This window comes from Rhipicephalus microplus, chromosome 7 (genome assembly GCF_043290135.1).
Source record: "Rhipicephalus microplus isolate Deutch F79 chromosome 7, USDA_Rmic, whole genome shotgun sequence".
NCBI lineage: Eukaryota > Metazoa > Arthropoda > Arachnida > Ixodida > Ixodidae > Rhipicephalus > Rhipicephalus microplus.
Genome location: NC_134706.1, coordinates 165,164,399 through 165,188,599, shown reverse-complemented (window position 1 = coordinate 165,188,599; position 24,201 = coordinate 165,164,399). Strand labels below are relative to the sequence as shown.

Here is a 24,201-nt window from a genome sequence, read left to right as displayed (position 1 = left end):
GCTCCATTATATTACAGAAATTCCAGTCCGAGAATTAGATCCTTCAAGCAACTTGGCAGTACTACAAGATCACCAAGATATGTAAATCCGTGAATACTAACTCGCGCTGTGAATCGTCCCACTGGAGTGAGGAGATGGCCTCCGGCCATGCGTTTCTGGGACCCAGCCCGCTGGATAGAAACCTTCAGCCTGCAGGCAAGGCCCATGCTCATAACGGAAGTGCCTGCTCCAGTGTCGATTAGCGTCAATACTTCTTCGCTGTCTACGGTTACCGCAAATCTACAAAGAGTGGTGCATGTTTAATGCTACCACTCTTTGTACAGTACCACGTTTGACTGCGTCTGTGCATCTTTTTGCTGCCGTCGCTGTCGTTGTAGTGGAGGATCTTCCGTACAGTCAGCGTAAGCGGCCTCACTTCCGGAGGTTGCTGTACTCAGTTTTCCTGACATGCAGGACTGGGTGAGTGGCGTCTCAGAGTGCTGTGTGAATAGGCTGGGTTCGGTTACCTGTAGCGAGCAGGCGCCGGCGAGTGAGGCTCATGCAACTGATGTTCAGTAATGCCTCGAATCAAGATGAAGCTCTCTATTTCCAGTGGTTGTTCCCCAGGTCGTGGATGAGGGGCATTTGGCGAAAATCCACAGAGACCCACACGGCGGCATGGACATGTTCAGTAGACGTATCGGGCTTCCCCGCAGTGAACACAAAAGGGCCTGTGGTCGAGTGTACACCGGATGTCACTCTTCCTCAGTCCTGCTTTGGCGACCAACGACGGGCTACGAGGACTGAAGCCTACCTCCATTTGATGAGCGCAACGCTCATTGGGGTAAAACCCGCTGGGCGAACTGCACGATAGAGGACGTCGCACTGCTTCTGCGTAGCTAAATTCGACGCAATGCCGCTGTTGCGGTGCCTCGTACTGTTGGCGAGCATGAATGGCTTGTTGTAGCTTGGCACGTACCATCTCAGCAACGGAGAGCTCACCTATGGGTGAAGCTGTCACCTGCGTATTTTGTAGCTCCTTGATGACATCTCTGATGAGCTCTCGCAACGCACTGACGTCATTGCTGAGAGTGACAGAAGTGACTTCACTTGGATGTACAACATCACGGTTATACTGCCTAGCACACGCTGTTGAAGGGCCCTCTCCATGGCAGTACCTTCCTCAAGGAACTCCGCAAGTGTCGCAGACGGGCTTTGAATCAGGCCGGCAGAAATACCTTCTTTGACCCCTCGCATTAAGTGAACGTTCTTGAATTCGGTCACAGAGGGCTCTGCACGCCTGAAAAGCCGATCGATGTCCTCTATGAGAGGACGTCGCACTGCTTCTGCGTAGCTAATTTCGACGCAATGCCGCTGTTGCGGTGCCTCATACTGTTGGCGAGCATGAATGGCTTGTTGTAGCTTGGCACGTACCATCTCAGCAACGGAGAGCTCACCTATGGGTGAAGCTGTCACCTGCGTCTTTTGTAGCTCCTTGATGACATCTCTGATGAGCTCTCGCAACGCACTGACGTCATTGCTGAGAGTGACAGAAGTGACTTCACTTGGATGTACAACATCACGGTTATACTGCCTAGCACACGCTGTTGAAGGGCCCTCTCCATGGCAGTACCTTCCTCAAGGAACTGCGCAAGTGTCGCAGACGGGCTTTGAATCAGGCCGGCAGAAATACCTTCTTTGACCCCTCGCATTAAGTGAACGTTCTTGAATTCGGTCACAGAGGGCTCTGCACGCCTGAAAAGCCGATCGATGTCCTCTATGTAGGTCGTCACCCTTTTGTTAGGGCCTTAAACGCTTGCCTCTATAGCACGCTCCGCTGTCTCCTTCCTGTCCGTTCGGGCAAAGGCCTTGAGGAACTGCTGGTGAAACTCACCCCATGACGTAAGCGTTGCTTCGTGATTCTCAAACCACGTTTTTGCAGTCCTCAAGAAAGCAGTAAACATAGCGTAGCTTACACTATGTGTACTCAGTCGAAATGCTCAAGCCAATCGTTGGAATTTTCAAAAGTAGCTCAATGAAGTGCCTTCTCAGTCTTGGGTTGGTTGACAATCAGGTGCTCTGGTGCTGGCGCGGTGACGTTAAGGGGTGCTTTTCATAGTCCTCTGTCATTCAGGCAGCGTGCTGTGGCTCGAGTGCTGTGGCTCAAGTGCCTGGAGACTGGAACGTATGTGCACAGGGGTAAGCTCGGTTGAGCGACTCGATGGACTTGCGAATGGGGTGCTCACTGGGGACTGTATCATCTACCATACCCAGCACTATCACCAGAAAATGTCACAAGGACACACGAACGCGGGCACAAAACAGGGCGGTACACTCAATAACAAAAGGCCAAAAAACAAGCACCAGGGCACACGCACACCGAACTACTTCGTTATCCTCCTCCGAGAGGCTGGCCACTGTAGTTGTCAGTCTACCTTGCGTTAATATTGGCAGGGTTCTACCGTTAAGGGTTTTAAAGAAAGCCAAAAATTCTTGAAATCAGGAAACTTTATTACATTGCAGGTTTAATCAATTAACAAAGCAGTGAAACCTTAGTTGATTGAATCAGTGCCCAGCCAGAAAAGTACAGCTCATTAGTGAGGTGTCTCACTCACCTGCTCCTCGCCACCGCCTCCCTCATCCCCAGACTCGTCACTTGAGCTCTCCTCCTCCGAGCTGCTGCTGCTGCTTTTGCCCGAGCCACTCTCGTCATCGTTGCCCTCTCCCCGCTGAGCCTGCAAGGACCGAAAACCACCAATCAGGGTGACTTACACGGCCGCTACGCTTTTGACAAAGAGCAATCCAAAATAAATTGCGCGGAACATCCACAAGACACGAGTCATTTATGTACAGCGAGGGTGTGCTGGCGCCAACAGCTTTACAAGCAGACTTGTCATATTCAAATACACTCTTGAAGAAAGCAAAGCCGCTAGTCAAAATGCCTGAACATACCCCCGTTACACAAATCTTTCATTGCAAGCTTAAACCTTCCCTTTCTATCGTCTTTCTCTTTTTTTTTTTTTAAAGGTTGATAAGGGACATTACAGGGTATCTGACCCAAACGCAACTAGATAAGGTGGAAACAAACACCATCAAAAAAAGAAAAAAATCAATCTGTACTGAACAAAATCATAATTTTATATTACCGAAACAGCACATTATTCCTAGGTAGCCTTAAATACATTATTTACTCAACTGCTGCAAGTGTTTTCTTTCAAATTCTTGCTACCTGAGGTCGACCCTTGCAATAATATCAAATAACACTTTGTTTTATATTATTCTAAACGGATGTAATGAAAAGTAAAGTTACAATCAAGCAAATATAGCAAATAGCCGACCCAATAATTCGCACTTCCGATACGTTTAAACAAATCTAAAATCTTTAGTTAGGCAGCCATGCTTTCAATGCATCTTGAAGATACCAACTAAGACTGTTCCATTGCATAAATTCGTTTAATTCACACTCTTGCTTTGTCATTGGCCAAAAATATCTGCTGCCCTTTGTCTCTTCCAAGTAAACATTTAAATTTTCACATCCTTAATAGTTACAAGTAACACCAATGTCCTGCCTAAATAAAAAAAAATACTAGCTGAACCACCTCCACAAACTACATGTTGGCTGAGCAAGGAAAAAAAAAAAGCATTGGTCTACCATGAGCAGAATGCCTCTCAAGACATTTTCACCAACCCCACTACAATGGTGCAATGCGGAAAAGCGTACTAATGGCGAATTGCACTCGCCGAGCGGGAGCAAGCTTTCTTGCTCCCCAGCCGAGAATCTGCATTCCACTGGTAGATTCGAAGCAAGCTGCGTTTTCCACAGGCAGGTTTAGAGCAACTGACTCTGTGATGGGAGCGTTCCGCGTGCTCCGTCTTGCAGAAACGGATTTCCCTGGAACTCGGAGAATGTGTTGCTGTAATGTCCGTTACAATCAGGCTGTTATGTTATTTTCAGCATTTTTTAAGGCGGTGTCGATCTAGTCACCCTGTGCCCTTGTTTACATTCCTGAAATGGCGTCGTTTGACTCTGCTGGATGTGCTGATGCTGGTTTGCTTTTCGCTTGGAGCAACAGCAAGAGCCCTAGTTCTGCTAGCAGTGGCAGCAGGGAGGACAATGAGCCATACAGGCTGTACGAAATGATGTATAAGGAAATGTTTGCTGGCACGCCGTGTGCACTGTCGAAGATAATCTGCTACGACGAAGAAGTTTCCGGTACTGGTTTAGTGACGTATGCGTACACAACTTGCGGAGCGACCTCACACAAGGCATCCACGTGTTCCACACACAAATCTGGCTTGGCGCATTCCGAGTGCTCTCTCCAGGATTTCGGCGGGCGCTCAGGCTCTACCAGCGGAATTCACCATAAAAATGGGAAGGGGCTAGCGGATGTCACAGGAGAGATTAAACATCTGTGCGTGTGCTCTGTACTACCAAGTAATACCATCAGCGCTGATGTCTAAAACTTTTAATGACATTCATACAGAGCTGTTTATGATCATTGTCTCCCTGAGCAACAAAAAAATATTACAAAACTAGTTGGTATGTTGTACCGAGTCATATTTGGGAGGTCTAGTAACTCGAAACGCTACTGATTGCTGACATAGAAAAAAATCCCAGGGTTCCCTTGTGTAACCATTCAGTGATTAAACAATGTGACTAGTAAGCTCTCCACTGCACACAGAAAAGAGCTGCCACAATAACTGACAGTCAGTGTCATTAAATTAGCACACATTTATATTTAAGAAATGCTAAGCAATAAAAACTTAGTGCAATATGGTGCAATTTATGTGGAAAATTTTATGCTCTTCTTAACAAGCAAATTGCAAAAGAAGGGTGATGAACATGCGACTGTAATGGTAGCACAGGTTCCAGTATCAATCTAAACTTGGAGCACAACACAACAGCAATAGTAACATAAGATACATGGCAATGGGCATTAGTAGCACCAGTGGCAGAACTCAAGACGTCACGGTAACTTAAACCACACTGCTAACAACATCTTAAACCTTGTTTCTTTGAGAGTGAAGCAGCAGCTATATAAGCTGCTTAAGGAACGCATGGGTCGATATGAAAGCCTTGCTATCACGCACACTGGCATTTACTCCCCGAAACACCTTTCATGTGCAGACATTGAGGAAAGTAACAATTAGTAGATCCCTAACGGAAGCCCTGAACGCATTCCTGAAAACTTTCATGAAATGCTGCTAATCTGAACACAAGGCAAATACTTACGATCTTACATCACAAATTGCAAATAGTCACTCTCGTTAGCAGGGATTTCTGGTCATCCCTGGATAGACATTCTAGAGCGCTAAAGAGCCGTTTCTTTATTCAATTTCCCCTACAAAAAGTTTTATGCAACTTTGAATTTGATGTAGCCAGTAGGTATGACATTTGTCAAAAATTAATTGTTTATTAATAATTATTGGCACCAATTTTCAAAAAAAAGAAGCTTGTTGCACTCTGGCAAAATCATCCAGGAGTAGAATAAAAGAAACGGCACACAAGTCTGATAAGCAGTTTTTGAGAAATTGCTTTCCTGAACACCACAACTAGCTAAAAATCCATTTTGAAAAAACGGGCTATGAAAGTTCAGCGCATGTGTTTTTCTCAAAAAGCTCCAGCAGAGTAGCTTAAAGTATCCTTGTGCACTTTTTTCTTCTTTCGTCTTCCCACAACCTTCTCTAAGTGCCGCTTAGAATTTTTTCTTCAGACATAGGGCATCTTTTTCAAGAGCTGGCTGCATCAGTTAAAATTTTTTCTGCGTCGCTGGCGTAGATTCGAGTTCAGCGCGAACGGCGTCTTGTCGCCTCGCATTCGCATCGATTTCTTCCTAAGTTAGGAAATGCGTCCGCAGATGAAGGGTTGACAGGCCATGCACGTTGTTGGCCCCGATGCAAATCAAGTGCTAGGTCTGGCGATCTTAGCAACACTCGGTGTCACGCTCGATGGTACCGATTCAGAGCACGTGCTGGATCCGGCGATCTCGCTCGGACACGCTCGATGCATTCACGGCTCCAAGTACGCACGGTTTGTCGGATTATAGACTGGTGGCAGCCGACAGCACAGTTTTTTCGCCGCAAGCATCTATGCACTAGGCACTTGCAGCAGAAAAATGCAATTCGGATTCTCGTAGAGTCCGCATAATGCATTTCCGCGCTCCGAACTAGTGCACCGTCTCCGGCTTCGTTGCCGGCATCACGCACAGCAACAAAGATAAAGGGCACAGAACTTGTGCGAAAAGAAAAAAAGAAGAAAAGAAACTGATCGAAAATACAGAGCATGGCAAAAAAGAGGCCCGCAAGCAAACGTCTATCGAAGCAGACGGAGCAGAAAACAACAACGAGACGAGCGTGCTGGACGTGTCATCGCCGGGAGGGACCGCCCCCATTTCAAGTGCAGCAGCCAATGGCGGGCGCACTTTCGCCTGCGAGATATGAATGAGCTGCTCTAGCCAACCAGCGCTCCACATCGCATCTTGGGGAAACGCTGATAGCATCTCAAACACGCCGTAGATGCCATTTTGAAAGGCAGCAAACGAGAGAGAAAGAATTCACGGTCACAACAAGACCAAGATGGTGCGGGATGGCCGCATGGTTTTGGAATGGCGCGCGCGAAGTTTGGTTTGTTTTTGCCATTTGTGTGCGTTTTGGGCGCTGCGACAGTCTCAGAAATAGCATCTTTTTTTATTTTTGGGTTAAATTAGGTGCTGACATTTACAGAATGGGTAGTTTATGTGACATACAACCAAACAATATGGTTTTTAAAAAACAATTTTTCGCGATTTTTCGGTTTTCAAGGACCCCGTCCCCCCATAAATGGAACTGTCGTTCCTGTGACTGGTTTCGTGCTCCACATCTACAGGCTTCTGCATCTCTCAATAAATGGAACTCTCATCAAACAAAACAAATTTTCTTTGTCCCTCGCTTTACTATGTACCAACAGCCTTGGTCAATGTGTTATCTGTTAGGTGTTATTGAAACAAACAAATGAACACTAAATGAAAAACACAACTACTAGCCTTGGAGCTTCGCTTGAGTGACTGTCAGAAAAACAAAATGCGGGTGGCCATGCTCCCTTGAGGTTTCTGCAGCTCCTTACCATTATATCCCAAGTTTTAACAGTGCCTGCTGGGGCCCACGTAATTGTTTTCTGACAAAGTTAGATCGCACCCAAGGGGTGCCACAAATGTAACTTTGAAAGCCTAACCCGAACCCTATCGAGCCAATGTGGCCAGAATACTGCTGGGTAGCGAGGATTGTGGCATATTTTTGGGTTATCGAAAAAGAGTTTGGCTGATCCTGTGAATGCACGTCACCCCCCATGTTTGCTTTCACCCTCACCCATCTTTATTTGAAAGAACCTTTTGCCTTCCTTTTGCTCACCGATTCTGTTTTTACAGCAGAAATATTCCAGCCAGATATTCACCAGACATGTCGTGCATATTTCTCGTGCGGGCCGTGAAATATTTTAACTCAAAATTTTTAGCAGAGCTGTGCTGCTAATGCCCAACGTGTTGCCGCTGATACTATTTCGTTGATTACTAGCAGCATTTCTTCTGCGGGCACAGCAGCTGCTACTTTGCTTGTTTACAACAAATAAGTGTACTGTGAATACATTTCATAGATACTTATGAACATATACTACACTCTCCAGTCAGCTGGACAAGGTAGGGGAGGCAGGTTCATAGCACCGGAGTGAAACAAATCTCGAGGTTTTTGAAGGTCTTTGAAGGACATAACTACAATTGAAATAATAATTGAATAACACACTAAACTTCAATAACACTTCAAACCACAGAGAATGACAACACCACTTTTTACAGCATAAAAAGTTATACTTTATTTCAACAATCATTATCTAGCTAACAAAGGTTAATCAGCTATATATTTTCTGCTTACCACAACAACCATATTTACAATTTTCTTGACAAATTAAGACATATTGAAAACAGTACAAAAACACACACACACATAAACAAAAGACCCTTTTTCGGCAGTGGATCAAGTTCATGAAGTTTTCAACTTCTCGTCCACTTCTACAAGTTCCAAAGACTTTTTTTTTCGCTGTTTTTCTCAGACTGTTGCACTTCCCGATTAAAGAGATGTCACTTGCAGCTTCTGCCCATTCAGCATAGTTGTCAGCGCAAGCTGTCAAGTCAGCGCTTGTTTCTTCAGACCTCTTCACTTTGATACTGTGAATTGCTTCCTCAATGTGGCTTCTCCTTGATGTCTTTGCCTGCTTGGTCACAAGAGAAGTCGTACAACTTATCACAGGTGAATATACGACTAACTTCTATCAGCCTTTAGGAGCTCAAGACAAAATTCATCCAGACTAGTAGAGTTTTTGTCAAACTGTTAGACTACTTCTCCTGCAGAAGTTCCGGGTATTGACCAAGCACCGCATCGCGCTCATCTAACCGACCAATCGCATGAGTGCATCTAGGACTTTCCTAAAGCCTTTAAGACACTCATCTGGCTTAGAGGCCAATTTCCGGGGGTCGAGCAAGGACAGTCTCCTAACCAGCTGATTTGCCTGTGGGCTCTTCTCCAGAATTTTTTGTTCTGTAGCTGTAAGGAATTCTTCGCATTCCATTTAAGTGGCAAATACTTCTTTAGCACTTCCCTTTGCAGCCTTGATTATTTGTCTAGCAGCATGCCCAACGTCCACCTTTTCAGCAGACACATTCGGGTCTGCAAGGTCTATTTTGAGTATTCCAGCAGAAGCTGTCAGCGCTGTGCATTTCATGAACCTCATGAGTAGTTTCCTCACAAGACTCTCCAGATCTTTTTGTAGAAAGAAGATCAGTGGTTTTTGCAGCTAATGCAGTGAGGAATGGCAATCGCAAGTGCAAACTTAAGGGTGGCCAAAAAGCTGATATCTGTGTGTTTGATGCAGACCTTGGCATGTTCAAATCTTTCCTTTTCTGCATTTCACATATTTCTTCAAATCATCCCACACTACAACGGCACGTCCCATCACGGTAACATTGCCATGATAGACCAGCAACATAACATTGCCATGATAGACCGGCAACATTGCCCATTGATGTGGAACAAACTTTAAGGGGAATTTCTCTTGGTTTGGACAGTGGTACAATCTTCTCTTCGTGCTGGCGCATCGTGAAACATGGCACGGAGGCCTGCCAAAACATTTTTCTAGGCCCACATGCTGGCAACAACACCTGCCCTGTAAGTATCATGAACAGTGTGAAGACCACAGGTGCCCAAGTTCAAACATTGAACTTGATCATTTTTCTGCAGGTAATCTTGCATTCCCTTAAAACATTTTAGGTTTACGTTGTGACCATCCATTGACAGCTTTCTCCAGCAGCAAATTTGTGAATGTACCTAATTTCTCCTGGAGCTTTTCAGCGGTCGAATGTCCCATGAAAACTGATGTGAACCCAGGGCTGGGCAAAGGTACATTGAAATGATATCGCCATACAATACAAGATAATCAGACAAAAAGTATAATACAGCTACAAGATACTGCCGCAAAAATTGTATCCGATACGATACTTGCCAATTGTATATTAAGCTACTTCGATACATTCCCAATATTATTGTTTTAGACCCCAACAATCTAGTGGCAAACGCGTATGTAAAAAACAATGACTTGAAAATTTCTCAAATGATCCCAATTTTATTTTAATTAAATTAAGGTTTTGGCCAAAGTAAATTAACTTACTTACAAAGAACTATTCAGGTTTCATTTAGCTGCTTAACAGGGTGGCTCCATACACACTTCAGTGACAGCGTTCTTGATTGATATGTGGGGTTTTAACGTCCCAAAACCACCATATGATTATGAGAGACGCCGTAGTGGAGGGCTCCGGAAATTTTGACCACCTGGGGTTCTTTAACGTGCGCCCAAATCTGAGCACACGGGCCTACAACATTTCCGCCTCCATCGGAAATGCAGCCGCCGCAGCCGGGATTCGAACCCGCGACCTGCGGGTCAGCAGCCGAGTACCTTAGCCACTAGACCACCGCGGCGGGGCTGTGACAGCGTTCTTGCTTGTCATTTTTGTAATTGATGGGCGTCACTGCTCAGCTTGCCGACCAGCTAGTAGATTGTCATGTAATTATGCGAGCTTCAATAGGAAGCCTTCGCACGATGGCGCAAATACCGGTGTGAAGTTTCAGCTTGTTCATAAAGCTATATTCACAGGACAGGCAAGATCACAAACGAATCAGTGACGTGGCATGTGACGATTCGAATCTTTCCCCAGCCAGCAATCTCACAACAGGGGAGAAGCCACACTGCAAGCGAGAATTTCGACATTGCTCCCCAAGTATCCCAACTGTGATTTGGGCTTTCGTCTTTTCGCAAATGGCTCCACGCAGACCGAAGCAGGAACAGGGAAATGGGTGACGTACGGTGACATATAGTAGAAGTTCTCCGGAGTAGAATCGCGATTCTGTCCATCATGTTAATACAACTTTAAAGACCGTTTGCCAATACCAATTGACTGATATGTGAGGTTTAAAGTCCCAAAACCACCATATTGTCACGACGTCAAAACAGAGGTCTTGCCGTAGAGACTGAGACACCAGAAGCAGGTCGATCTTTTTAATTAGAACGCGCAAGCGTGTTCTTCTTCGTCCAATTCGTAGTCCTTCGTGGCACATGCACAACTGTCATCGTCTTTCTTGAACAAGCACGTGACATTTGCCTCCCTCCGAAAGAAGCATCGTCCCGATGCGCAACTTAGGTGCTCTACCAGGCGTATGAAGTGGTCGTAGGAAAACGGTAACCGGGAGCTAATTAACTCGATAAATACGGTTTCAGTCGCACGACGTGCACGACTTCGGGCAGATGCTTTTGGCGCTTAGAACTACAATTAGTGTCGGGAACGACTTCGTAGTTCACGTCGTTCAAGCGTCGCGTGACGCTGTATGGACCAAAGTACCGTCTTAGCAGTTTCTCAGACAGTCCACGTCGACGTATCGGAATCCAGACCCACACTTTGTCGCCTGGTGAGTAGCTAACAAACTTGTGTCGGGTGTCGTAGCGTTGTGCATCTTGATGCTGCTGATGACAGATGCGCACGCGCGCGAGCTGTCTGGCTTCTTCGGCACGCTGAGTGAATTCTTCGGCGTCTACATGGATGTCGTCACACTCATGCGGCAACATGGCGTCCAATGTTGTCGTGACTTCGCGACCATAGATCAGACTGAACGGTGTCATTCCAGTGGTTTCTTGTCGAGCAGTGTTATAAGCAAAGGTCACGTACGGCAATATCTGATCCCAGTTTTTATGTTCCGTGTCAACGTACATACTGATCATGTCTGTGAGGGTCCTATTGAGGCGCTCCGTCAGTCCGTTTGTCTGCGGATGGTATGCAGTTGTTCTCCGGTGAGCTGTACCGCTGAGTCTGAGAACCGACTCCAAAAGCTCTGCGGTGAAGGCAGGTCCTCTGTCTGTGATCACTGTTGTCGGAGTGCCATGCCGAAGGACGATGTTTTCGATGAAAAACTGAGCGGCTTCTGCTGCTGTGCCGCGCTGCATAGCTTTAGCCTCCGCATAACGGGACAGGTAATCAGTGACCACAATAATCCATCTGTTTCCTGTTGTGGAAGTTGGAAAGGGACCCAGGAAATCCATTCCAATCTGGGTGAACGGCTTTTCTGGTGCTTCGACTGGATGTAAAAGACCGGCGGGCTTGCTGGGGGGCGCTTTGCGTCTTTGGCAGTCGGTGCACGTTCGCACGTGATGGTTAACAGCAGCAGGTAACTTTGGCCAGTAGTACTTGCATCGTAGTCGGCACAATGTTCGGGTGTAGCCTAGATGACCAGAAGTTGCTTCATCATGACACGCTTCCATAATTCCTTTCGAAGAGAGGCAGGCACGACGAGCAAGTGCGGGTTACCGGTTCGTGAGAAGTTTTTCTTATAGAGAACATCGTTTCGCAAGCAAAAAGATGGCAGTCCTCTAGCAAATAACCGCGGCACGTCTTTACGTCGTCCTTCTAAATATTCAATGAGTGGTAACAGCTCAGGGTCACTGCGCCGCTCTCGTGCAATAGTGGCCGTGTTGACAACTCCCAAGAATGCCGCGTCGATGTTTTCGTCATCAGGAGCGACAGTTTCCACTGGCGACCGTGAGAGACAGTCGGCGTCGGTGTGCCTCTTCCCAGATTTGTAGACGATGGTCATGTCAAACTCTTGAAGTCTTAGGCTCCAGCGCGCCAAACGACCAGATGGATCTTTAAGGTTGGTGAGCCAGCACAAAGAGTGATGGTCGCTAACAACCTTGAAGGAGCGGCCGTACAAATACAGACGAAATTTGATGACTGCCGACACCACGGCGAGACACTCCTTCACGGTGGTCGAGTAGTTCTCCTCCGTGCGAGAGAGAGTTCTGCTGGCGTAGGATATTACTCTTTCACAGCCGTCTTACCACTGCACCAGAACGGCACCTAGACCTACATTGCTGGCGTCAGTGTGAAGTACTGTAGGGGCGTCCTGGTCGAAGTGCGCAAGGACTGGAGGTGTTTGTAAGCGTTGTCGCAGTTCATTGAATGCCATTTGCTCCTGTTCACCCCAAAAGAAGGGGACGTCCTCACGTGTGAGTCGTGTCAATGGCGCCGCAATAGACGAAAAGTCCTCGATAAATCGTCGGTAATAGGCGCACAACCCTAAGAAGCATCTCACAGCCTTTTTGTCACGGGGTGCAGGAAATTGCGCTACGGCGTCTATTTTGGCCGGGTCAGGTCGAACACCCTCGTGACTGACGACGTGGCCTAGGAAGCCGAGTTCGTTGAAACCAAAGTGACATTTTTCTGGTTTTAAAGTCAGGCCGGCTGAGCGTATGGCTTGGAGCACGGTGGATAGACGGCTGAGATATTCCTCGAATGATGCTGAGAATACAACAACATCGTCTAGATAGACCAAGCATGTTTGCCACTTCAGGCCCGATAGTACGGTGTCCATGAGACGCTGAAAAGTGGCTGGCGCCGAGCACAACCCAAAAGGAAGCACCTTAAATTCGTAAAGGCCATCAGGCGTCACAAAGGCCGTTTTTTCACGATCTCTCTCGTCGACTTCTATCTGCCAGTAGCCGCTTCGGAGGTCCATTGAAGAGAAATAGCGCGCATGACGCAGCCGATCGAGTGAATCGTCTATGCTAGGCAGTGGATAGACGTCTTTCTTCGTGACTTGGTTCAACTTGCGATAATCAATACAGAAACGCAAGCTGCCGTCTTTTTTCTTGACCAAAACCACGGGGGACGCCCAAGGACTTTTCGAAGGTTGTATGACGTCATCCACGAGCATCTTCTGTACTTGCTTTTGAATCTCCTCGCGTTCTTTTGGAGCCACGCGGTAGGGGTTCTGCCGAATCGGTCGCGTGTTGTCTTCGGTAATGACGCGGTGCTTGGTCAATGGTGTCCGCTGGACCTTTGACGTACGCGAAAAGCAGTCTTCGAATTGGTGCATAAGTCCAAGCAGACGCTTCCTATCAGAGGGCGGTAGCGTGGAGCAGATGTCCACCGACAAAGTTGTCGAGGCAGGGACTGTCACGTCATCTGGTTGCAAAGCACAGAAATCCCCGGCTTGGTCTATATCGTCGAAGTAGGCAATTGCGGTACCCTTCTGGATTTGACGGCGCTCGTTGCTGAAGTTTGTAAAGAGCACTTCTGCCTGTCCACCAGTAAGCGTTAAGATGCCTCTCGCAATGGAAATGCCTTGCGTGAGCAAAAGAGCGACAATGTGCTCCACTATCACATCGTTATAGGAAGGCCACCCACTGGACACAGACACAAGGCAGCAGGATCTCGTTGGGAGCATCACATCGTCGGCTGTTCGCAAGCTGCCGCGTAGTTCGTCGCTGCTGTCGTCGACGTACGGATGTGCGCAAAACGTCACCATGCGTTGAGGGATGTTGATAACAGCGCCATGATCTCGAAGAAAATCCATACCCAAAATTAACTCTTTACAGCAGTCTGGCAACAGGACGAAAGTGGCCACGAAGCTAGAATTCCCAATGCGAAGTCGAGCGGTGCATTTACCCGTGGGAATCATCAGCTGACCACCAGCACTCCTTATGTGTGGCCCTGTCCACGGTGTCTTGACCATTCTAAGCCGGTCGGTGAGCTCTTGTCGCATGATAGAGAAGTCGGCGCCAGTGTCGACCAGTGCTGTAACGTAATGTCCGTCAATGAAAACGCCCGTCAATGAAAACGCCAAGATCAGCACGTACAACTTCACCAGCATTAGTATTCGTCATCGTATTCGTCGTCGTATTCGTCGTGGTTGTCGTCACATCTTCTTGCGATGATAGGGGGAACTTTTCGGTGTCTCGACGATTGGCAACCTTGCCCCCGGAGGTCGCAGCAGTTAGTTTCCCCGGCGCGGGCTAGGTGAACGGCCTCTGGTGACGTCCGCGTAGCTCTGAGGGAAGTCACGGTGACGCGCAGGAGATGGAGATCGCCAGCGACGCGGTGTAGTTGCTTGGCCAGTCGACAGTTGATCAGCATTGTGGGCACGACGGTCTTCAAAGCGGAAAGAAGCGGGACGAGAAAAGTTCCCGAAGCCGGAATCGCTATGACGGCAATAGCGAGCAATGTGACCTGGTTCTCCGCAGCGGAAGCAAATAGGTCAACGGTCGGTATGCGCCACAAGTCAGTTCGGCGAACTGGTGGTCGTCTCATGGAATCCCGTTGCCACCAAGGTACGGCCGTGGGTCGTGGCTGGAAGGGTGTCGCCACAAATGACGGTGGAGGACGACGGACCACATCAGCGTAGCTCGCTGGATGTGGCTCAGGACTTGGCGCCGGTGGTGTAACGGCTTGCCTCAACTCCTGGCAGACGATTTCGGCAACAGATGCGACGGGCGATTGGGTAGGTGGGATGCAGAGGGCCCGAAGTTCCTCACGCAGTATTTCCCTAATCATTTGTCGTAGGGAACTTTCACACACGGCAGTGTTCTGAGCTGCAGCACTTACTGCCGTGTAGTTCGGCAGGCGGTCAAAGTGTCGGTATCGTTGTCGCAGTGCGCGCTCGATGACAGTCGCCCCTCTTAAGAATTCATCTACCGTATTTTCCGGTTCATAGGTCGCACCCTTGCATAAGTCGCACTCCCCTCAAAATAGCAGTTTTTCTGAAAAAAACATATATAAGTCGCACCGGTGTAGAAGACGCACTTGCTCATCCGACTACCGACATTTAAGTATCTCGTCGTGACAATGCATTGCAAAAATGCATGCTTGCGACGGCCAACGCTTTTGCACGTTTCTAGCTATCGGCAGTCACGCGTGCGAGCGCTTTTAAACACACATAAAAACAATACTTTCAGAAGTACCTTTATTATTCCGATAGCTTGGTGACGTTTATTCAAAGCCACCGAAGTCGTCTTCCTCCGAGTCGCTCACGAACAATGCAGCTAGTTCTGGTTGCAGTACTGCTGGCACATCACAGTCGTCCTCCGACTCGCTCGAATCGGATTCTTCAACGTCGCCATCGGCCGCGCAGGGGATCAAACCGGCCTTGCGAAAGCCCGCCACAATGGTCTTCGCAGAAATTGACTCCCAAGCGTCACTCACCCATTTCGCCACTTCGCCGAACTCTGCGCGTCTCATGCGCCCCGTTTTTGTAAAGCTGTGTTCTCCCTCCGACATCCACGTTTCCCACGAACGTCGCAGAACTGCCTTGAAGCTGCGGTTGACAGAAATGTCAAGCGGCTGAAGCATCTTCGTCATGCCGCCGGGAATAATCACTGGCATACAGTTCTTTGAACTGATCTTTTTTTTTGACAATATCGGTGATGTGTGCCCGCATACTGTCCATTACCAGCATTCCTGGCTTCACGTGGAAGAATCCGTCTGGTCGACGGGAAAAACAGCGGTCAAGCCACACACTCATCATTCCCTCGTTCATCCAACCTTTTGTGTTCGCCTGAATCACCACTGTAGGAGGGAAATTATCCTTCGGCAAGGTTTTCCGCTTAAATATTAGCATGAGAGGCAGCTTTGTGCCGTCCACGCAGCAGGCGAGCACAACGGTGAAGTGGGACTTCTCGTGGCCTGTTGTCCTCACCGTGACAATTTTCTGGCCTTTTTCGGCGATGCTTCTCCCAAGCGGGATGTCGAATGTCAGCGGCACTTCATCCATGTTAACGATGTGGCTCGCGCTGACATTCTTCTTCGCAACTTCCTCCCTCACGAATGAGCTGAAGTTGTCCAGTTGCGCCTGAAAGTCGTCGGGCAGCTTCTGGCACACTGTCGTCCGGGCTCTCATAACCAGCTGATTCCGTCGCATAAAGCGGAAACACCACGACGGACCACCATTGAATCCCGTAACATTGCTCTCCGCTGCCAGAGCCTTCGCCTTCAGGCGCAGCTGCACTGTTGACAGCCCTCTTCCTTCGGCTCGTTGTTGCAGTACCCACGTGCGCAGGCTACGCTCGAGGTCCGGCCAGCGCGCCTTCTTGCCGCGGTTGGCCTTCTTTGTCGACTTCATCGTCCGGAGGACGCTGTGCGCCTTGCGCCAGTCACGGATTATTTTTTCACTGACGTCGAATTGCCTCCCTGCTTCTCTGTTCCCGTGGTTTTCGGCAAATTCAACAGCGCGCAGCTTGAACTTGGCGTCATAGCTTCGCCGACTTGCGCTTTCCAAGCGGCGCCATGGTTCGCGAGGTTCTACGGCGCTACCGGCTTTATGCTACGACGCACAACACAACACACGAGACGCGCGCAGCAACAACGACACAGCGAGTGCAATGAAGACGTTATGGCGGACGGAAGTGACGGTAAAAGAAGTGGCTCTGAAATCCAAACTTGCTTTTCATAATTTATAATTTAAAAAATACCTCCACATTTTCACCCCTATGATCATTTTTTTGTGCAAAACTACATAGCTGCGTTACCTTTAGGGTGTTAACTTACCGTTAATCTTACTTTCTTTTTAAATGTGGTTTCTGTGCATCGCAGAAGGCCGCGGAGGAAGGAAAAAGGTGGCGGTGAAGCGCCGTAGACGCCATTTTGATGGATGGATGGATCGATGTGGCTGTACCCTTTAGATTGGGCGGCGGCTAACGCCACCTAGCCGTAATACTTAGTGAACTAATCATTACATTTATCTCTTTTTTTTTCTTTAAATAATAAAGTTGAGGATTCGTACTTCACAGTGAAGGGTTTAATTTTCACTCGTGCCTTGACTTTAGCCACCAATCAGATAACCTCTGCTTGACGTAAACAGCGCCACCCAAGCCGTGGCATCCAACTCGATTTTGAATGTATATAAGTCGCATCATTGTATAAGACGCACCCATGAAAAATTCAGAAAAAAACCGCGACTTATACACCGAAAAATACGGTACTGTTGTAGGTGGATTTCGTACGAGGCCCGCAAACACTGGTTCTTTGACACCCTGCATTAGGTGACGCACCTTCTTTGCCTCGGGCATGTCAGGGCCAGCTCGTCGAAACAGACGGATCATATCCTCTGCGTACATGGCGGCTGTTTCGTTGGGTTTTTGTGCGCAAGCCTCAATCAGTTGCTGTGCGCGATCCCGTCGGTCCGTGTTCAAAAATGTGGCAAGGAGCTGTCGACGGAAATCTTCCCAAGATTAGAAAGTAGCCTCGCGGTTCTCGTACCGCGTGCAAGCGCTATCTTCCAGGGCGAAATATGCATGGCCAAGTTTGTGCTGTTCGTTCCAGTGGTTAGATACAGCGACCCGTTTGAACTGTTCGAGCCAGTCCTCGACATCCTCGTACTCTTCCCCATGGAAAACCTCAGGAACGCGAGGATGTTCAAGAGTCACCTGGGAGGGAAGAGTGGTCTGCGATGGGAGGGTAGCCGTGGATGTGGTAGGAGCTGCCATGCTGGTTAGAGGCGGAACAGGTACAGACTCCGGACTTAGGCCTAGTAGGCGCCGACTGAATCGGTGCACCGGAGTCGTGACGAGGGGCCGGGTCTCTGGACTAGGTGCGCACGCACCTAGTCCTGGACTAGGGTCTCTTGGGCAAGCACATGACAATATGTTTGAGAGACGCCATAGTGCAGGGCTCCGGAAATTTCGGCCACTTGGGGTTCTTTAAAAGCCAAATCCGGCAATTTTTTTTTTAACATGTCAGAACAATGCTGCTTTCATGTTTTTTAGGCACTCTTCTAATGTGCCCCTAAACTAAAATGCTCGAAAAATTCGAGAATAATTTTTAATTACCTGAAAACCGCAACACCGAAACCGATACCCAACCGAGTGCACTTCTATCTGTGATGTAAAGATTTGCCTTGACGCTGCTGGAAGCCGCCTGATTGCACATAACGCCCACCAGATAGCACTACCTGTCCACGCTGTCTGCGGCAATCGGGTAAAACGCTTATACTGTTATGGTGAACATATGACGAATCGTGTGTGGCTCACAATGCAACACCACTTGGTTCCTATCGCACGCCCAGCAACACGGAAAAAGAAATCACACTATCATTCAAGGAAGCACCGGCCAAACCCACACAATCCATAGTAGACAAGCAGACGCTGCAGTGGCACATCGGTTCGTCCCTTCCGCCAGGCAAAACTCAACGTCTCACACACAATGTTGCCATTAATTCTGGCAAGCGAGGTGAGCGTTTCGAGGCAAGCTATAAAGTTCATTTGACAAGAATCTGCGAAATTCTCAAGCCTGCAATTTAGTATGAATGGTGCTAACGTGCAAATTAACGTATTGATTGGTTGATATGTGGGGTTTAACGTCCCAAAACCACCATATGATTATGAGAGACGCCGTAGTGGAGGGCTCCGAAAATTTCACCCACCTGCGGTTCTTTAACATGCACCCAAATCTGAGTACACGGGCCTACAACATTTCCACCTCCATTGAAAATGCAGCTGCTGCAGCCGCGATTTGATCCCGCGACCTGCAAGTCAGCATCCCCAGCCACCTTAGCCACTAGACCACCACGGCGGGGCGTTTTGCAATACCAAACCACTGGTTTACAGCAGCAGCAACGCTGCTAGTGGCATTTTCTGGAACATTGTGATACAGGCCAACGTAGAGCACATAAAGCTGCTGTTACATTTTTATTACTTTCATTGATTGTACGTGAGTGAGTATACAGATAAATAGTTTACACCGGCAGATAAGAAGAATAACTTGCCTGCTGGCATAAACCAATCGTTATCTATAGAATCACAAACGTGCAGTCAATTTTCGTAAGTGAGAGGACATGTGCACCTCAGAAACTCTTCAGACCTATTGTATGTCACGCAGTGGTGACTATGAAGTAGGCGGCAGTCACTCTGCATCATAATATTGAGAATAATTTCTGCCAAACTAAATTGGGTCATTTTACCAAGCAGCAAGCAGAATGATTGGTGCTGTATAATCAACGCACGCCCAGATGACATTTTCCAAGTTGCCTTGGCAGAAGAATAAACTAAATGGAATATATATGTGTAAGTTGGAGCAAGAATAAAGCAGGCAATTAGGCTAAGGATAAAACAGAGAGCTTATCTTGGCCTGCTTCGGTTTTGAAATGTTGAAGACACTAGTCTCAATCTTATCAAGGCTGTCCAGGTGCGACAGCCCAGTTCCCTCCATGTGACCGATACAACGGCGAACAATGCCGAACACTGCCGGCACTTCAGCGACTAAGTATGCGCAGCTAACCAGCGCCTCATCCGGACAATCCTCCTCATCACATGAGCTGTCAGCCTCGGCATTGCAGTCCGCTTCCACAAGTCGTACGCAGACACTTCGTGTGGAACTGCTACCGGGAAGCGGGACGACAATTCGCGAAATGCATCATCTATGTGCACGTCGTTTTCGCTGGTTTCCGCAAGTTCCGCCCCCTCGAAACCTGCCTTGCGGAAGCAGTTGACCAATGTGTCTGTCTTCACGTCTCGCCAGGCATTGAAGATCTCTGCAGAGAAAATGTGGAGATTTCCGGCTACTCCTTTGTCAGCCGCTGCTGGATGTCCTGGCTACTGACAGCTTCGCTTTCACCAGAATTGGTTTTGCCAACGATGTTGTTGTAGCACTGCTTAAATCGGTGAGGCCACCGGTGTCGTTGGCGAAGTTGTTTCACCAAGTGCAATGGCAAACCATTTGGCCATGACGATCAGCGTCGGGCCATCCACCAAAATGTTCTTAGCGCGCACCTCTAAAAACCAGGCATAGAATGCATTTTCTACATTCCTGTGGCCAGGAGCAACCACATGACAGGCTCCTGACATTCGCTGCTCCGCCGCCTTTGCCTTGATACCTGCTTTGTTCTTCAACAAGGTACTCAGTCTCCATGGCATCCTGAAGTAGCCCGCAACGATTGAACATTTCTCGCCCGCCTCAAAACACTTCAACTTCGTCGCAAAGTCGAGGGTCTTGCGCTTCTTGACGCTGCCCTTAGCTACACGAGAAGTCGACAATTCAAGAGTCCACAGTGGCTTTGCACATCACGCACGCAAAAGTGGAGATTTCCGGCTACTCCTTTGTCAGCCGCTGCTAGATGTCCTGGCTACAGACAGCTTCGCTTTCACCAGGATTGGTTTTGCCAACGATGTTGTTGTAGCACTGCTTAAATCGGTGAGGCCACCCGGTGTGGTTGGCAAAGTTGTTTCACCAAGTGCAATGACAAACCATTTGGCCTTGACAATCAGCGTCGGGCCATCCATCGGAATGTTCTTAGCGCGCACCTCTAAAAACCAGGCACAGAATGCATTTTCTAAAAATTCCCGTAGGGAGAAGCACGCACATGACAGGCTCCTGACATTCGCTGCTCCGCCGCCTTTGCCTTGATATCTGCTTTGTTCTTCAACAAGGTACTCAGAGTCTCCGTGGTAACCCGAAGTCGCCCGCAACGATCGAACATTTCTTGCCCGCCTCAAAACACTTCAAATTCGTCGCAAAGTTGAGGGTCTTGCGCTTCTTAACGCTGCCCTTAGCTACACGAGAAGTCGACAATTCAAGAGTCCACAGTGGCTTTGCACACCATGCACGCAAAAGAGAAATGCTACACATGCCGTGGTATGTAATCGACGCGAAAATGGAAGCAACTTAGCGCTCGGGAGGCGATGGCCACTCTCGAAGGCGACAGCAAAAGGCGGAGCTGTGGTTGGCTGGTCAAAACTCGCAGAACACCAACAAAAAAACAAAAGAAAAGGCGAGAGAAGGAGGACGTCAGCTCCTTCGTTCCTGCTCTCCAAAGGACGGGTGAAAAAGAGAGAAAAAGAAACGAAAAAAAAAAGCCTTTCCACAAGTTGCACATTGTGTTGTTCGAGCTCTCACGCCCTTACCTTTTTTCGAGCGTTTCGAGTTTTGGCGGACGCGTGGTGCCGCTCGAAGGTCACCGGGCGGTGCGAGTGCCAAAGAACACCTTCCAACTCCCGCGCGGAGCTGTGGTGCCGCGGAGGATCAGGAAGCGCGGCGAGTGCCGAAGCGCTCCTTCCAATTCGTGCAGCATTCAATATATCCGAAGGCTGGTAAAACCACCGTTTGATATAAATGTGGGAATTTCTATACTTTTGCAAGATTACTTCAAGGGAGTAACTTACTAGTTTGACATACCTGAAAATTTGATATATGTGGGTTCAGTATAACCATGTTAGACAGTACGAGGCAAAGAGGCCCTTCTGGCCTGCTAGCACTATGAATATTTGCTCCTGTGATGCCCTTCTCAGCCATGCTGAAAAGAAAGAGACCCAGGAGTGTGTTTATTCAATGGTGGACACTAAGATCACCATGCCGGACTAGAGAAGAAGAAACCGTATTCCACAAACCCTGCAGCAAAAAAAAAAAAAAAACACGGCTATGCTAGACTGATAGCGCCTTTGTACCATCATAAACTAAAACATTTCTGTTTGCTTTCTTGTCGTAGACATAGACACACAAGTATTTCTTTGAAAATTTGAATTGTGTCAAAATTTATTGTGCCTATATTCACGGTTTTGGGGGCCCCACCTATTTTTGGCACCTAAAAAGTGGTTCTTCAGTGTCTAAAAATCCAGCCTCTAATCATCAGCTATGCGTGAAGTATTTTCTTTCTCTGTGCCATCCCTCCCGACTTAGCTCCCAGCACTTTTGTCAGGACGACGAGAGAATGCAATTACACTGTGCGACAAATCTTGGTCGTACTGAACATATTATATAAATTCTTGTGGCAGTGGATTTGTGAGGCAATAAGCCCCTTTAGTGAATCCGTTCCATGGCAACTTGGAGAAGTGTTGCAGGGCCCTTTTAAATCTCAGCTGCTGAAGGTGGCACATACCCCAGTATTGCTTCTCAGTCTTTGTGTCACCAATAAAGCCCGCGAGGATGTCGTGCATGTCCTCCATAAGTGAAGCTTTAAGCTGTATTTCTGTGTTTCTACCACATCCAAGTGGCACATGTTACGGACTCGAAACTGCCACAATCACTCATAACGACAGTCTCCCCAAAACAAGGTTCCCCAGTGTGGTGTAAGCTCTCCCGTAGACAGATTGTGATGATGTGTATATTGGTGAAACTGCTGACATTAAACAGCATATCAAGCAGCACAATTATGATGTGAAAATAATAAATGTGAAATACAGTGCTTTGGCTGAGCATGCATCAGATGGACAGCAGTCAACCGGAGGAAGGCCCGTGTTTTCACTAGAGAAGAAGGTCTTTGCGTTGAGTCACTCGCGATACAAAGCAAACCGCGCATTCTCAACCGGAACAACGGTAATCTGCCATCAGTGTACGCCTGTGTTCAAGCGTACGTACAGTGAACTGCTTGAACAAGGCTCCCGTAAGTGTAGTGCGATAAGACACTGACCCTCCACTGGCGATTCCTCTCCTCCTTTTCCTTCTCCCTCTCGAGCTCTTCCAGGTTGGTGAAGTGGCGCCGCTGTCCCTTGTGGCCCCCACCACCACGACTGCCACCTCGGCCTGAAATTTCAGCCAGTGCGAGCACCGTCTGTAAACTATGCCACGTTTGCACTTTTGCCCAATAACCACAAATGCTCCACAGAGCTAATTACAAAACAAAACTGACCCCCCCTTTACCCTGGTAAAACAGCAGCACTGCAGCTGCCCACATACAACTTAAAAAGTCAATTTGTTGTTACTGTGCTTAAGGCCCGCTCAGGTGATATTTCAGCCACATCAATGGAATGGGATAACAAAAGCCAATGATATAACAGAAATGCTCAGATTAAACAACTACTTCAATTGCACAAAAAAGCTCAAAAATGAAACCATTACACAACTAAACAGTACGACATACCCAAGCGTAGAAGCTCAAAAGGTGTACCAATTGTGACGGGGTTTGGCCACTGCAGAGAACAAAAACAGCGTGCTACTCACACTGCGTATTAGTGGCAATACCGTGCTGCAGAACCATGCCTTAAGGGGGGACGTGGTTCTCAGGGCTCTCTCATTTATTTTTGAACCAAGTGTGACAAAAGTTGGCATGCTTACTTAGTTTGTTCTCTGGATTCTAAAAATGTAGTTATTTTTCTGTAGCTTCATTAGTTAATTAAATAATCAAGATAACAATTTCTATTGTTCTTACCATAATAGAAAAATAACCATATGTCAAAAATTTCAAATAACATAGGGATTGACAGTAGAAAGCATAAGACATGCAACGTAAGAAGCACTTTTTTCAATGGGTCATTATTTCTTACTTTACAGTACACTAAACTTCACAGCCCTGAACGTGGCCATTGTGTGGTCACACAAAAGACTAGCTTGAAAAACTTGCATCAAGAGAAATCAAAATATGCTTCCTGTGTTGTGTGCTCCAAACATATAGCTTCATGCTGCAAAATAAAATATTGTGCTATCTGTAATTGTTTCAGATATATTGCAGTAATTTTCATGCAAGGTGTACAAAATTGCCATTTTAAAAAAATGAAGAAAACAAAGAATTCTGACATTTTTAACTGTAAAAATGTATGCACTTATAATTACATAACCATTGACTTATAAATGAATGCTAGAAAGCCTAATGAGTGCAATGCTGCAAGCTGATCGAAAATTGAACGAGTACTTCTCGAATTACAGCACAGTAATGTTCATTGCATGTAACCAAATACAGAAATTTTTATCTTAAAGTAAAAAAATTAAGCTGCCCATTAAAAATAGGCTCCCAGCATTGTTTTTTGTGCACATTTAGCTACATTGTGCAAAAACAATTACAGCTCTAGTTGTCCTAGGTCCACTTTTACCGAACAAGCAAAAGAAAGTGGTCAAAATCTGTGCTTCGAGAATAATGCAGTTAAAACGTAATTTCGTTGTTCCAAGAGAAAAATAT

At 47.4% G+C, this 24,201-nt stretch overlaps 1 protein-coding gene across 2 annotated transcripts in view; it reads right to left on the bottom strand.

The window, feature by feature from the left end:
* LOC119179501 (uncharacterized) overlaps positions 1-24,201 on the bottom strand; it is a 126,081-nt gene that overhangs the window by 81,847 nt on the left and 20,033 nt on the right. For both annotated transcript variants that reach the window (XM_075869901.1, XM_037430587.2), the window contains exons 2-3: positions 22,720-22,832; positions 2,595-2,714 (exon numbers count right to left, since the gene is read on the bottom strand). In XM_075869901.1, coding sequence (XP_075726016.1) covers positions 2,595-2,714; positions 22,720-22,832 — 233 coding nt within the window. The remainder of the gene's footprint in view (positions 1-2,594; positions 2,715-22,719; positions 22,833-24,201) is intronic.